This window comes from Podospora pseudopauciseta, chromosome 4 (assembly GCF_035222475.1).
Source record: "Podospora pseudopauciseta strain CBS 411.78 chromosome 4, whole genome shotgun sequence".
NCBI classification, from domain to species: Eukaryota; Fungi; Ascomycota; class Sordariomycetes; order Sordariales; family Podosporaceae; genus Podospora; species Podospora pseudopauciseta.
The window spans coordinates 358,468-372,365 of record NC_085894.1 but is presented as its reverse complement, the minus strand read 5'-3'; the positions used below and the strand labels follow the sequence as shown (position 1 = coordinate 372,365).

The 13,898-nt window shown below is 52.7% G+C and overlaps 5 protein-coding genes across 5 annotated transcripts; 1 reads left to right on the top strand and 4 right to left on the bottom strand.

Annotated features, from left to right (window-relative positions):
• Positions 1-73: 73 nt before the first annotated feature.
• On the bottom strand, positions 74-355 carry QC763_401107 (uncharacterized protein; the record flags this gene model as incomplete). Its single annotated transcript, XM_062911727.1, has 2 exons — positions 74-275; positions 303-355. The coding sequence occupies 2 exons, from the start codon at positions 353-355 to the stop codon at positions 74-76; spliced, it is 255 nt and encodes an 84-aa protein (XP_062765312.1).
• Positions 356-870: 515 nt separating this feature from the next.
• Positions 871-1,842, bottom strand: QC763_401105 (uncharacterized protein; the record flags this gene model as incomplete). Its single annotated transcript, XM_062911726.1, has 1 exon — positions 871-1,842. The coding sequence occupies one exon, from the start codon at positions 1,840-1,842 to the stop codon at positions 871-873; it is 972 nt and encodes a 323-aa protein (XP_062765311.1).
• Positions 1,843-6,610: 4,768 nt separating this feature from the next.
• On the top strand, positions 6,611-9,338 carry QC763_401090 (putative secondary metabolism biosynthetic enzyme; the record flags this gene model as incomplete). Its single annotated transcript, XM_062911725.1, has 2 exons — positions 6,611-7,349; positions 7,408-9,338. 2 exons carry the CDS (start codon positions 6,611-6,613, stop codon positions 9,051-9,053), a joined length of 2,385 nt encoding a protein of 794 aa, XP_062765310.1. The 3' UTR covers positions 9,054-9,338.
• A 2,008-nt stretch (positions 9,339-11,346) lies between these two features.
• On the bottom strand, positions 11,347-11,866 carry QC763_401055 (uncharacterized protein; the record flags this gene model as incomplete). The annotated part of the gene is given in 2 exon segments (XM_062911724.1): positions 11,347-11,565; positions 11,579-11,866. 2 exon segments carry the CDS (start codon positions 11,864-11,866, stop codon positions 11,347-11,349), a joined length of 507 nt encoding a protein of 168 aa, XP_062765309.1.
• Positions 11,867-12,503: 637 nt separating this feature from the next.
• Positions 12,504-13,419, bottom strand: QC763_401053 (uncharacterized protein; the record flags this gene model as incomplete). Its single annotated transcript, XM_062911723.1, has 3 exons — positions 12,504-12,835; positions 12,896-13,321; positions 13,372-13,419. The coding sequence occupies 3 exons, from the start codon at positions 13,417-13,419 to the stop codon at positions 12,668-12,670; spliced, it is 642 nt and encodes a 213-aa protein (XP_062765308.1). The 3' UTR covers positions 12,504-12,667.
• Positions 13,420-13,898: the final 479 nt, after the last annotated feature.

The following is a 13,898-nucleotide window of genomic DNA, read 5'->3' as shown; positions in this document are numbered from 1 at the left end:
CAGAATGTAGCTGCTTCCTCTCCTTGCCGCGAACCTTGAACTCGCAGGTACCAAAGGTGCCGAGGTTGTACCACTAACCGGAGCCGGCCTCGGTAGAATTGAGGGTCCAGTAACCGGGAATGTTGGTGGGGGAGGACTCGGTGGGGATCTCCCAGCAGTCCGAGGCCTTGAGGGAAGGTTCGCTGGTGTGGTATTGGGGGTTGGCCTCGCTGCAGAGGTTGGACTTGGACGGGTTGGGGGTGTGGTTGAAGCGCTTGGCTAGGGGGATGCCGGTGCTGGAGACAGACTCGGGATGGAAGCCGCCGGAGGGAGGGGGCGCGCGAGGGGCGGCCATGACCATGGTGGTGAACTTCATTCTGTGGCTGTGGAAGTGATGTGTGGTGTTTTGGTTGGTAGGTAATGTTACTGCAGGTGGGAGTGTGTCTGCGATGATTGTGAATGGAAGTCTGTCAACGAAGAGGAGGAAGCATCATTATATACCTACCAATGGTCTGGTCTAGAGGGAGTTTCCCGGTCAAATGCACACATCGCGGAACCGAACTGCACCTCTGCTTGAGCAGCATGGAGCATGAGATCCTTTGACGGTGGCCAACAAGGGTACAACGAGGTCATTACATCAGGGACCCTTCTAGACACCGCTCAGGCCAGACATTTGCTGGCGGAAACCCATGTCCTGCCAATGATCCCATATACGCTACTTGATGTCGGATCCGAGAAAGGCAAAAACCTGGCTAATATCGCTCAGCGGCAAAGAATCGAGCAGACGCGGGGCTCCATATAGTCCGCAGAAACAAAGCTACCGCCAATCAAGACGTCAAGTGTCTATAATTGTTTTCGACATACACTTAATCACAAATACGTCAACTCAGCTCACAACACAGCCACGAATCCCATCAACCCCCAAATCCCCATCCAAAGCCCCCAACTGGCAAACGCGCGCAGTCCCACAGCACCAGACAACTCCTCTGGTGTCAAAGCAGTATACCACAACACCCTCGCGTTCGGCCCCCCTGGAACAAACGGCGACTTCAAATACGTCTCAGTAATCCCCATCGATTTCGGATCCCTCCCCTTCTCCGTCTCATTCCTCGGCCCGCCCAACTTTCCAAACACCTGCGGCAACGCCGACGACAAAACCAAAAACACCTCCTTCTTGTCCTCCGCCCCGAGGGCAAACGCTGCCGTCGGCGCTGGGGTGACACTCGACAATGCCGAACGCCGATGCCGGTCCCAGCTCTCCAGTGCCAGCATCTGCGCCGTCACCTCCGCTGCTCGGGAGGATCTCATATCCTCTGGAGGAGAAATCGTCTTTGTTCCGTTCGCCCTCTCTCGAGCCACCAGCTCTCCAATGGCGCGTTTGTCATCGTCGGAGAGATTCCCCATTCCCAGAAGAGCCAGCGGGTCCTGGCTTGCCCAGTCGCGGAGTGCTTCCGGTAGAATCCCACGAGCAAAAAGACCAGTGTACAGCGCGCGCAGGCTGAACTGGACGGAGCTGGAGGTCCAATTACTGTTGACGTAGTCAAATGTCTCTGTTGAGTTGAGCTCAGTGAGGTCGGGCATGAAAGCCCAGTATCGGTCAACGAGACAGTAACTGGGGTTGATCCTTCCGGCGTCTTTGATAGCGTAGGGGTCTGGGCCGCAGAGGTCGAGCGCGGCGTATTCCATGCCTAGGTGGAAGTAGTCGATCTTGTAGGGGGTCAAGTTAGGGGAGGAGGAGTTGCTGGTGCCTGTTGGGCGGGGGATGGGGCTGGGGGTTTCATCGGGAGGTTGTTGCTGGCGATGGAACAACTCTGCGCGGGCGGTTAAGCCAGCGAGAAGATACAGAAGGATTTCTTGACGCATGATTGTCAGTGATGGGCGTTTGGAGAGAATGAAGAATGACTGACGTGTTTGGAGTGCATCCTGTCAGTCTTTAAAGCCCGTGATGTTCAGGTTTCGCACTGCCTCGCATCTCACCAAGGCTACCCGCTAGCTAGTAAGGCTTGGAAACCGGTGATTGGTGGTTATCTTGACGTTGCTGCCATTGGGAGTGGGTCTCGAGGTGTCGTTGGCTGGAATTACGAGTAACTTTGTTTAGGCAATGCTGATGCTTGGCAATACGGCTCGGATTTTGCATCTCTTGGCACACCGCACCCAACAACATGCCAACTACCTTATAATGCCGTGGTTGTGTCGGTTTTCATCGATGTAATTCAACGCCGTCAACGTCTTTCCAACACCCCCCCTGTATAGTGCATATATAGGTTAATCCTGACTCTGAGGGTGATTTTTGATCGTCGTTATCGCTTCCTCTACAACGCCAGGAAACAATAGGTAAACAAGATAAGGTAGGTGACTAGGTAAGTCAGCTCGCAACCAGTGCTACGCACCACGGAGATATATGCCTTTATAGGGTGGCATCAGAGAAGGAAATTTGATACCAGGACTGTCAAGCGAGTCTCCCTTGAACCGCCCTCTAACGACATTGCAGCATTCGGCCATGAGATATTCTTTGATGATATATAAGGTACCTGATGTACCTATCCTCCAAGTCCATGGGCCTAAAACCCTTCTCGGCCAACTTTGACGCACTCACACCGTGATGTGCGGCAGTGTTAGCGGTCTCGAAAACACAAATAATCTGGGCCCTTTTATAGGGAAATACTTGGCAGAAGCCTCACATGGAAAACCAATCTACCGTAAATGGATCAACGGATTGTCGAGTTAACCCTTGGTCTCAGTCCAAGCTTCTTCACTTTATAGTCTGAGATTCTTCTGCCCGTTACCCCAAGATTATCAGGTGTCAGTCCAGCTTGCATTGTCTCTAGTCTGAGCTTACTCAATAAAGTACCTGCAACTACCTAGTAATCTGAACCCTTTTCTGGCCACACATTCCCAATACCGAGTTGTACGGCATACCTTACCACCACTACGTGAGGGCTCTGTCCTCGTCAGAGCATTCATGGCATAAACCTGGAGACGTGTTAGGATGGATACCTACGTACTTTCATGTTGCGGTTAGTTGAAGGGCATGATAAAAGTGTAACTTCTTCGGCCTTAGGTAACATCAACATGACGCCGGGAGTTGGGGAATATCTGTATGCTGGCGCCTATAACTACGCGCACTTTACCTCTGGATTATTCAGTACCTGAAAATCTTTCATCACAGTTTGACCTTAAAACACAACTTAATTAAAGACTTCACGTCCAATCTGATCAAGGACGTCATGATGGTCCACGCCCCAGGTGTCACATTCCCTCGACACAACATCCCTCACCCAATTCCCCCTGGGAACAAACCGAGCCTTGAAAGGCAATGCTTTCGTAACCAGTCCATCAGTTCCTTTTGTATCCACGTCCACCGGCGTACCCAACTCATTCAACTCAGGCATGATATCAAAAGCCCACAACAGCCGTGCCACCGCTATCCACAAGCCATTCCGCGCAACATGCCGGCCGGGGCATATCCGGCGTCCATACCCAAACCCAACGATGGGAAGCTCCTTTCCCAACCACCGCTCCGGCACAAACGCTTCCACATCCGGGCCAAACACAGCCTCCTCCCGTGTAATCGCCCAATGATTCGGAATCACCACCGAGTTGGCAGGAATCCGCCAACCCTCATAGCTGCTCTCCACCTTGGTAAAATGCGGCACCCCCGCCGCGCCCGCTGGCCGCCACCGCATCAACTCGTTCACAGCAGCAGTAACATACGGCAACCCAGCCCGGTCATCAAAGCCGGGCAACCGCCCCGGTCCAACAACCCGATCCAGGTCCCCCTGTGCCTTGTCAACCCACCCCCTATGGCCCTCAGTAACACAAGCCAAAAAAACCACATGATCGTCTCCGTGCTCGCATCAAGCGCAGCATCAGCCATAATCCCAATATCCAACGCTAACTCATCCACAGACATAACAACCTCCCCCATCCCATCAACCGCCCTCTTCATCTGCCGCGCAACATTCCAACTCCTCCCACCCAACCCCCTCTCCAAATTCCCCACGTGAAGGGCCCGTTGTTTTCCCCAGTGCTGCGCCGCCTCCGCCTTCCAAGGAGCCAAAAACCCCGGCAGCCGGTTCAGCACAGGGAACGAATCAACCAGATACTTTCCTACCTGTGCCAGCTGGTCGAACTCGTGGTTTACAGCGTGAGCCTGAAGTAGGATGGCATCATTCGCCTCGCGGACCCTCTGCCCGTAAAAGAGGGTGTAGATCACGCTGGCGGTCATGCGCTCTATTTCGTCGTGGGGGTTGATTGGTTTCCCACCCCCACATAAGAGGTCAAGGAGGAGCTGTTTCGACTCCAAGTCTTGGATCTTGACGTAGGCCTTTGCCGCTCGTTCGCCCAGCACGGGGCTCTCGAGCTTTTGGTGGAGTTTGAAGCGTTGGTCGTATGGTCGGAGGAGCATGTGCATTCCCTGGAGGGCCAGCTCGTGAGCGACGACAAAGTGAGGTCTGTCCGAGAAGGTGGCACCTTGCCTGGCGAGGAGGTCGTGGGCTGCTTTGTTAGTGCTGAGGACGATGACGTGCTGGCCGGCCATGTTGAGGTGGAGGACGGGGCCGTAGGTTTTGGCCCAGGTGTGGAATTGGAACCATGGGTGGGTTTTGGGTGCTTGGTGGAGGTTGCCAATGATGGGAAGGGGAGGTGGGCCGGGTGGTAATGGGAGGGAGGAGAATTTGGACGTTTTTTTGGAGGTGATTGCCCTGGTGAGGAGAAGAAGAGACACGATGACGGCGGTGGCCGTTGTCCAAACATGTAGGGAAGACATTTGATGTCGTCTAGCAGGTGGAACGGTGGCGGTGGCGGTTGATCTGGGAGGTATTTCAAGGGGGAGGGGGGGAAACTACCATCCCATATCACTTTGGTGCCTGACCGAGCAACGTGATTATGCAGCAGGTCGTTGGTAATTCGTTTTCTTGACATGAATCCATCAGGCTCTCAGCCAACAAGTTCCCAACCTCCAACAAGTGGTGAATAGTTGGATAAAAAATGTTCCGTCAACCTCGACTGGCCTGGTTGATGACATTGCAGCCATGTCAGCACCAACCTGCATTGTACACAGTAAATTCAAACTTTTCACACTCAATCTGAGCGGACCGAGCTATCCCATTGATCTACAGCGTCAGATCCCGTCCAACCACCATAGCGTCGCCGTGAAGGCATTACGCGGGAATAAACAACAAGCACTGTAACCATGCAATCGGGAGACCTCTGGTTCATCCCATCCTTAGGTATGGAAAACATCAGGCTCTCCGGTCGCTAGAGCCGCGGCAGGCCAAATGACTGGCAAAATATAGGGCAAGTCTCTATGCATCCTCCTGGATCAGTTGTTGGGTGAAAAAGAACGGGCAGTCTTTCGGGGATTGGTCGTTCGAGCTATCTGGTTGGTCTTCGAGCGGATAGATGACATTGAAGCTCAGATCGAGTCTAGCCAAATGATATGTAGAGCTCGGATGATGTACTATTGGGAGATAGCAGAAGTTGACATAAATACAAGCCTTGAGTAAGTAGTCGTGATAAGCACCTTAGACAATAAGTCAACGCGGAACCCAGCATTGTCTCTTGAGTTCAACTCCCACGCAGATGTGTCAATTGCGTTACAACCTAACCACAACAGAGAAGCGGTCAACACATCCATCACGAAATTGAAGCTAGAAAATTCACCCTTGGTTGGTAAGATCGCGGTGTTCAGGTTCGTCCGAGGTGCGTGACAAGTGCGAGGAGAGTAAGAAAGCTGCATCTCTTCGGGCTTGCGATGTACAGCCTACACCTAAAACAGCTTATACCCGTAGCACAAGCAGTCGGAAACATCCCTGATAGGGAAGTACTGTGGAACACAACAGATGCAGGCCCAAGAACCTATCGTCTGTAGAATGTCAAGAACCAAGCACGGTACTTGCTGGGAGATATAGCTTGCAATATCAGTCCGTCCTGGTTCGTATCCCGTCGGGTTCTAGTCCCGCTTTAGCTTTATCTCCTACTCTTGCCTTCCCGAGCAGTCTCCGACTTTTGAGGCTATGATGAAATTGAGGATGATGCCGGTCAGCAATATTACATCCCACCGTCTCGGCTCGCACGAAATGGCCCCGTTGTACGGCAGCAGATGTATACTGGAGATGGGCAAAGTCCGAAGATGACAGCTCTTTGCATAGCAGTAGTGAGAAGACAATCCAGACACAGTCAAAACAGACTTAAAAGGTGGTCGTATGTCTGTTGTCCAACGTAGCCGTTTCAGTTCCGTCAAGGCCTTTCCAAGTTGCTGCCACCATGGCGACTTCTGTCCCGCGTCCACCGGCACATGCCGCCCTTGTTGTCAGATCTCTCCCCTCAGCCTCAGCAGAGGAACGTGAGAAGATTCTGGAGGATGTTGAGTACAATGTTTTTGCCTTCCCCGCTGGGCTCCTTACTTGTGACTTTCTGTCAGACTCTGGCACCTCGGCTATGACTGATGTCCAATGGGCAGCTTGTAAGCGAATCCTCCCATTCCGAATACAGCTGGCAAAGCCACTGTGACTGACCTGATGATGAAGTAGTGAGAGGGGACGAAAGCTACGGTCGTAACTGGGGTTATTACTGCCTGCTGGACGCCTTTCGCGATATCTTTGAGCGTGGCACCAATCGACACAACGTCATGGATAAGGTGCTGGCAGGTAAGACCGATGTTGCGTTTTACCAGACCAAGCTACTCGTATCCTCCAAAGGGGGCTTCGTGAATGGTGGCCGCCATCAGCTCGAGCACCCCAACTTCTTCATTGCAGAAGGGTACGGCTCGCATCCTGAGCATGGCAAGCCCGCTGCCATCATCAGCAACGGTTTCTTTGACACGACGGGGGCAAACGCCGCTGTTGCGGGCTTTAACCTTCAGACCTTCACGCAGCCGGGCTTGACGGATCCGTTCCCATCGGCTTTGATTGGTGTCAAGAACAACTTCAAGGGGAATTTGGACCTGGCCGCCACCAGGGCCTACCTGGAAGCGAACCCCGGGAAGGTCAGCATAATCTTGGTGACAATCACAAACAACTGGGCCGCTGCACAGCCTGTTTCGATGGCGAATATTCGCGGTGCCGCTTCTCTGGCCAAATTCCATTCGATACCATTGTTCCTGGACGCTTGTCGGTTTGCGGAGAATGCCTACTTCATCCAGAGATATGAAGATGGATATGCAGACAAAAGCATTGCCGACATCGTTCAGGAGATGTTTTCATATGCTGAGGGATTCACCATCAGCTTGAAGAAGGACGGGCTTGCGAACATGGGCGGTGTGCTGTGCTTCCGTGACCAAGGTCTGTTTGCACAGAGATACGAGGGCATTGGCATGTTGCTTAAGGAGAGGCAGATCCTATGTTATGGGAATGACTCCTATGGCGGCAGTACGTTGCATCTGTCATTATGTCTCCGGGTAGTAATACTAACACGCTGTCTCTTCAGTGAGCGGCCGTGACCTCATGGCAGCCTCGGCTGGTCTGTATCAAGTCACCGACCAAGCCTACCTTTGCCACCGCATCACACAGGTCCAATCATTTGCACAGAAGCTCCAGGCAAATGGCGTCGCAGTGCTGTCTCCCCCTGGCGGTCACGCGGTCTACCTTGACATGGACCAATTCTTCTTCGGGTGCAACAGGAAGCTCGAGGACTTTGCCGCCGTTGGCTTCACGCTTGAGCTGATCAAGAAATACGGCATCCGTGCTGCCGAGGCCGGCCTATTCGGTTGGGCGTATGATCTCAAGCCGATCGAGGAGCGTTCCAAGATTCCCAATCTCGTCCGCTTTGCCGTACCACGTCACGTGTATTCTGATGAGCACATCGACTACACTGTGGCAGCTATCAGGGACTTGTATGAGCGAAGGCACACGGTCCCCAATGCTGTCATCACTCGCGGCAAGCACATGAAACTTCGCCACTTCTCAGCAGGCTTGAAGCCAGTTGCGGTAGATCAAGCTATCAATGACAGCTTTCTCGGCGAAGCAAGCAGGCAGCTGAGGCATCTCTCCACCGCAACTGGACAAGACGCTGCCGCCGCGGAGGAGTTGACCCAAGCCCTTGCCCTGGTGACTGGTGAATGGGGTAAGATGGCGGTTCCAAAACAACTCGACACGACACGGTGGACGTCCGGCGTCAGCAACGACGGATCCGCGGTCGAATACTCGGTTTCCATCGATCAGGGTACCGGGAAAGCCGAGTTGCGCTTCTTGACCGAAGCCCAACCTCTTGGGAACAGCTGGGCACATCTTGTCGAGGCTGCACTACGCGTCAACCAAGATATTGGGAAGAGCTATCCTTCCATTGTCTCACTCGAACGCTTCGATGCGATCCGTGATCTCTTTTTGCCCCCATCCTCCCCCACAGAAATGAAGTTGGCAGCCTGGCACAGCTGTGCTTGGTCAACGAGCAAAGGACCGCAATGGAAGATCTACCTTGACCCATGTGCCGCGGGAAAAGAAAATGCTACCCAAACAGCCCGAGAGGCTTTCTCTCGGCTCGGCTTGGATACGGGGTGGCGGTTGATAGAAGGGGTTCTTGGTCCCAATGACCGTGTGATTTATTTCTCGCTGGACTTGGCGTCCAACACTGAGGAGGCCCGTGTGAAGGTGTACATTGCGCATGGCGGAGCCGATGCCACGTCCCGAGCCGTCGTGGCTGAAGTCGCGCAGAAACATGCCAGCATATGTCCTGACGCCGACGCCTTTGAGATTCAGCGCTTCTTTGCCGCCATGGCTGGGGATGAATTTGGTCGGGACAACAGCTCGAACCGAAGGAAGTCTCTGGTTTCTTGCTTTGCCTTCTCAGGAAAGACTGGTGAGCGACCGGTAGGAACAGTGCACTTCCCTGTCGATGCTTATGCGGCGGATGATGCTGAGGTAAAGAGAAGGGTCGATGGATATTTGATCGATGTAGGCGCATCGGTCGCGGCGAGGGAGAGATATGCCATGGTGTTGGCTGCTGCCCAGCGGAGGCCTTTGAATGACGGGCGGGGTATACATGCCTGGGTCAGTCTGAAGCAGCGCGCTGGGGGAAAGATGGACAATACCCTGCATCTCTGCCCAGAGATGTTTGGGCCTCGTGGTGCGTTCTGACTCTTTTAAGTCTGGAGAGTGTTAAAGCAGGAAACTGCGTGGCGATGGATAGTGCGATAGATATTACGGGACCGGAACATGTCCTGGAGGAAAGCAAAGTGCAAGAGCTCTTTGAAACCAGCATGGAGAAATGGATCCAGGAGATAGCGTTGTGTAGGCATCGATCTTCGCCGAGATATTTGAGGTTTCGATAAACTGGCATCGACTGTTTAATCGTGATTGGCATCATTGCAGCTATTCTCATCGCATAGTACCCCCGTAGACAACAGCTGTGAGGAATTGGATTCCGGGTTACGTTATTATCTGGCTCACAATCCAACCACCGACGGCCACCATGCAGTGAACACGATGACGACCACGGTCAAAACCATCCAATTGATGCTGGAGTCGCGACAAGAGTACCTCGAGTTGTCGAAATACCCAGGATTGATCTCAAAAATTGGTGAATTCATCAAAGATTGTCATGTCTCTGGGTAAAAAGTAGTCTGATATTTGAAAGCTCTGGTAGACAAGGCTGGTCCTCAAAAGTGAGTTTGGATCACATCTCTTAGTTGCCAAGCTCTTAGACTACTGTAGCAAATGGGTCCTCAACATCGATACGCGCCTCGACCTACGCTTCCGCTTCCGTGGCCGCCCCAAACGCTCCTCCTCATAATGCTTAGAAAAGCCGAACTCGTCAAGATCATAGCAGCCATCGTTCTTCAAGGTAACTCTTCCAAAGTAGCCACTATCACGTGGATTGGGGCTTTCCATTCCTAGCATCTCATCAGTGGGATCGTCGGGCCCCGGTTGTGCTTCTCTTCCTAGGGGAGCGCGACCTAGGATTCTTCTAGATCTGCCTGCACAACTCAGGACTAGCCTCTTCGGTCTCCCATTCACCCCTCTCGCAACTCTAGAGAAGCAGGCGCCTCGGCACAAACGTCGAGGAGAGAGACACATCGAAGACATGGGGGCTTAAAATGGTCTAGGCAAAATGGGCAAAGAGATACTCCACTGCCAAGGTCGTGGGGATGGGGTAAAGGGCGCGGTTATGCCAGAGGTTCGGAAGCTATCGGCTGGGCGTCGAGTTGTAGGCGTGTAGAACGAGCTGGGGAACAGCTGGCTTGTCATGTACGCTGCGAATGGTGGCAAATGGCCCAATCTCAAGTTCATTGTATTTTCGATGATTCCTCTTAGTTCTACAGGCTCGCCCGCCCTTCAGCCCGCTCTATCCCTCACATCCTTGAGTCGCAGACGCAGAATCGCGTGAAATCTACTTCCTAGCCTACGTAAATTGTGAGCAACTTGGAAGTACTCTGGCCTGTGCTCACTCGCAGAGGGTTAGGGTCTGGTTCATAGTAGAGTGTTTTCACTCGTGATACCAGCAGCATAAAATCACTGCATCAAAGCTATCAACCTTACATATTGTCTGCATAGCTTCATGCATATCACTTATCTTCCAAAGTTCATGCCCTATCATGTCACAGAATCTCAAACACTCGAGACGTATGCTAGCCTCCAAAATGCCGTAACAAGACAGTCAATCACCTTCCCATTATCAGAATACAACTAGCCTACATAAAGTATCTCAATGCCTGAAAGAAAACCTCCAGCTCATTGTCAACTCCCAAATAGGCCTAATATCCATAGCTAAAACCCCCTTCAATAACTTCCAAACACATAACAAGTCCAAGCCAAAACCTCCAAACAACAAGATAACTCAAGTCAATACCCCTCGATAATAGCTCAACGCCTTGAACTATCAGTTCATGGCCTCCGAATGATAGCTTGAGGACTTCTCGTATCATGCCAGGGCCTATAAATCATAGTTTGAGGCCTTCTACCATCATTGCAAGGCGTGTCAATTACATTCCAAGGCCTACCAATGATAAATTAAACGCCTTCCACTATCTTCCCACCCCTCCAGCTTCCTTTTACACATCTATTAGTAAACGCCATACGCCGTCGACTCACCCCTCTGAGACCGCTAACTACGCCTGAAGACTTCCGTCGCAAGTCGTCAGTTAGCAGCCAACACCCACTCCAAACTCGGTGCAAAGGCCCCGGCATCAACCACTACACCACAAAAGTATTTTAGCATGCCTCGAACGTGTCCGCCCCTTCCAAAGCCCTAAGCTCGATGCCTAAACTCCCCCAAACTATCCTCGTTGGTATAAACCACCCGGTGATCATGTTTAAGACACTTCTCAAACCCATCAAAATCCCTCTCCGCCAGCGACCCCGGCACAGCGAACGGATCCTCCGTAAACTTAACAGGAGCCACATCAGGCCCCAAATCACACCTCAACACAATTCACCCAGTCCCAAACCCCAGATCCTCAAAAATATCGTCCTGCCCCTCCGACTCCCAGTCGGACACGTCGCGATTCTTGATCTCGACCCGCTTGCGCACGGCACGACCAGCGCCTGCCAGCGCGGGGGATTCGTCTCCGAACGCATGACCGGCGTGCTCGGCCGCAAAGCCCACACGAGCTCTCTTGCTGCTTCCACCAGCCGCAGGGTCAAACTCGGGCTGGGTCCTAGACCGTTTGGCCATGACTTTGGGCCCCCGGGGTCGGGGCCGGAACCGAAGAACCAGGGGGCACCACCACCACCACCACCTCCTCCTCCTCCTCCTCCTCCTTCGCCTTGGAAACAGCACCCAACGACGACTCCCTTCTTTCCTTCTTCAAAAGCCCGTCCGCGAGAACCTCGAGCTTGTCCTGGCTAATTTTGCCGCCGGCGGCGGCCTTGGCAATAGTCAGAAACCGCGACTTCTCTTGTTGGAATTTCTCCTCGAGTCGCTGAGTTTCGGCTTCCTGATCGTTGTTCATGTGGTGGAACTCTGCCAAGACGAGTCGGTGAACTGCTTCGAAATCGCAGCCTCGATGGCCGATTCGAAGGTCTTGGTAAACGCCTCCACGCGGTCGTCGTTGTGAGACATCTTGTGAGGTGTGGTCGGGAAATAACTAGGGGTTGAACATATTAGGCGAGGGGTTCAGGTTATCTTGCGAGGTGTTCAGCTTATCTTGTAAGGTGTTAAGGTGTTTTCGTGAGGTGGTTCACGTTATCTTGTGAGGTGCTCTGAGAAAAAGGATGAGGCGTGTAATTTAGCTGGCAGGGCCTGAGCCAGGTGACCAGACACGTCCCTTGGTTGTGTGAGAAGACCTTGTTCGGTGGTTGTCGTAAGTAGGTAGAAAACGCGACCGTATTTGCGGTTGTGTGAGTCGACTAGGTGTGGCCGGGGGCTATTTGGAAAGAGCGACAGCAAAGGCCACCACCGAAAGCCGCAATCTGGTTGGTCAGAAGGTGCAATTGCAGAAGGGTTGGTAGATATATAAGCCCTTTACTCACCAAGCTGACTTTGGAACGTTGAAGAAGCCGTTGATATATGCACACACTCTGTCACTAGCCCAGGTACACCGTGTGTCGTTCACCCAACTTTCACGCACCAAAACATCGCGTTTAACCCTCTTCTTTATTACGGTTGCGGTTTAAACATCCTTAGCAAATAGTCCGTAGTTTGCGGCAGAAGTTCAGCTCTGAAATCATTTTATTTCAGACTACCAACCGCGGATCACAGATCATCGCCGAATCCCATATCTTGTGTGTCTTGAGGGCAGCGATAACCTCGGCTAGCAATTGCCCTCGCTGCCCTTGGGAAAACGAACAACCACACTCCACTTGTCATCCTTGTATGTCCCTTGCCCCTTCACCTTGGTCAATCCCGCGCAGTTGTCGAGAATGCCCTGAGCCAGGTCGGCAATCTGGCCCCAATAAAGTTCCTTAACTCCGGAAGAATCCTGCGTAGTATTGCTCCTGTCAGACATCATAACACATAGCAGAGAAACATGGCAACATACCTCATTGCACCAATATATAGCAGAGTCCCACGAGCAGCTAACACGCCCGCAGTTCTTGGGTCCAGGCCCATTCTTGGCCTTGCCCGGGATGGCACGCAGATAGTGGATGCCCCACTTGATGGCCAAGATGTTGGCCATGTCCGTCTTGATTTTGCAGTCATATGTCGGGTCTTTGAGGGCAGCCAGCGCAGCCAGCGAAGCGCTAACGTAACTAACATCACCCAGTCCGGCATGGAACGTCTGGTTCCAGCCGGGGTAGTCAGTGTCCATCTTGGTGATGGCCTGCTGGATGGTGCCCTCGACAGTCACCGTGGCGCCGTTGGGGTCGTCGGGCTTGACGGGAAGTTCCCAGTAGACGGGAACAATGGTGAAATCATCAACATCGTCGAGGGTTAGACCGGGGGTTGCGGGAGCGGCGTGGACAAACTGCGTCATGGTCAGAAATGCACGAAGAAGGGAGTGAGCCTCGGACATACGCCACAGAGCGCCAAAACGCTGGGAATGATGGTGATGAGTAAGATCATGGTGAACTGTGAATGCAAAGCAAGATTGGTCTTGATTGCTCTGTGAATGAGGAAGAGAGTTGAGTGCGGTAGAAGCCATCAATAAATACCTGGGGGTTTGCCCTGCCCACTCCTGATTCCCTAGCAAGAGCAAACTAGGAGCATCTCTTTGTGGAAGGCAACGCATCAGCCCGCTCGGCCGTATCAGACCCGTGGCCGCTTCTCAACAAATACATAACTGGATCTAACTCCCGTCCACGCAAGTGCTCCAAATTTGGCATCGCTGCTCGGCCATTGGGCCCAACAGACAATTTTCAAGATAGCCGCGAGTTGCTCCGGCCCTTTGTTCAACGATGTCATTGCTCTTCGAATAGTATCCGCTCTTTGCTGAAGATGTTTCGGTGTTTATTTTGACTCACAAAGGAAATATTGTACATGTGCAGTATGTAAGGTATGGTGGTATTATCCAATTGTTCTGACGCCTTCTACCATCGTCCTGG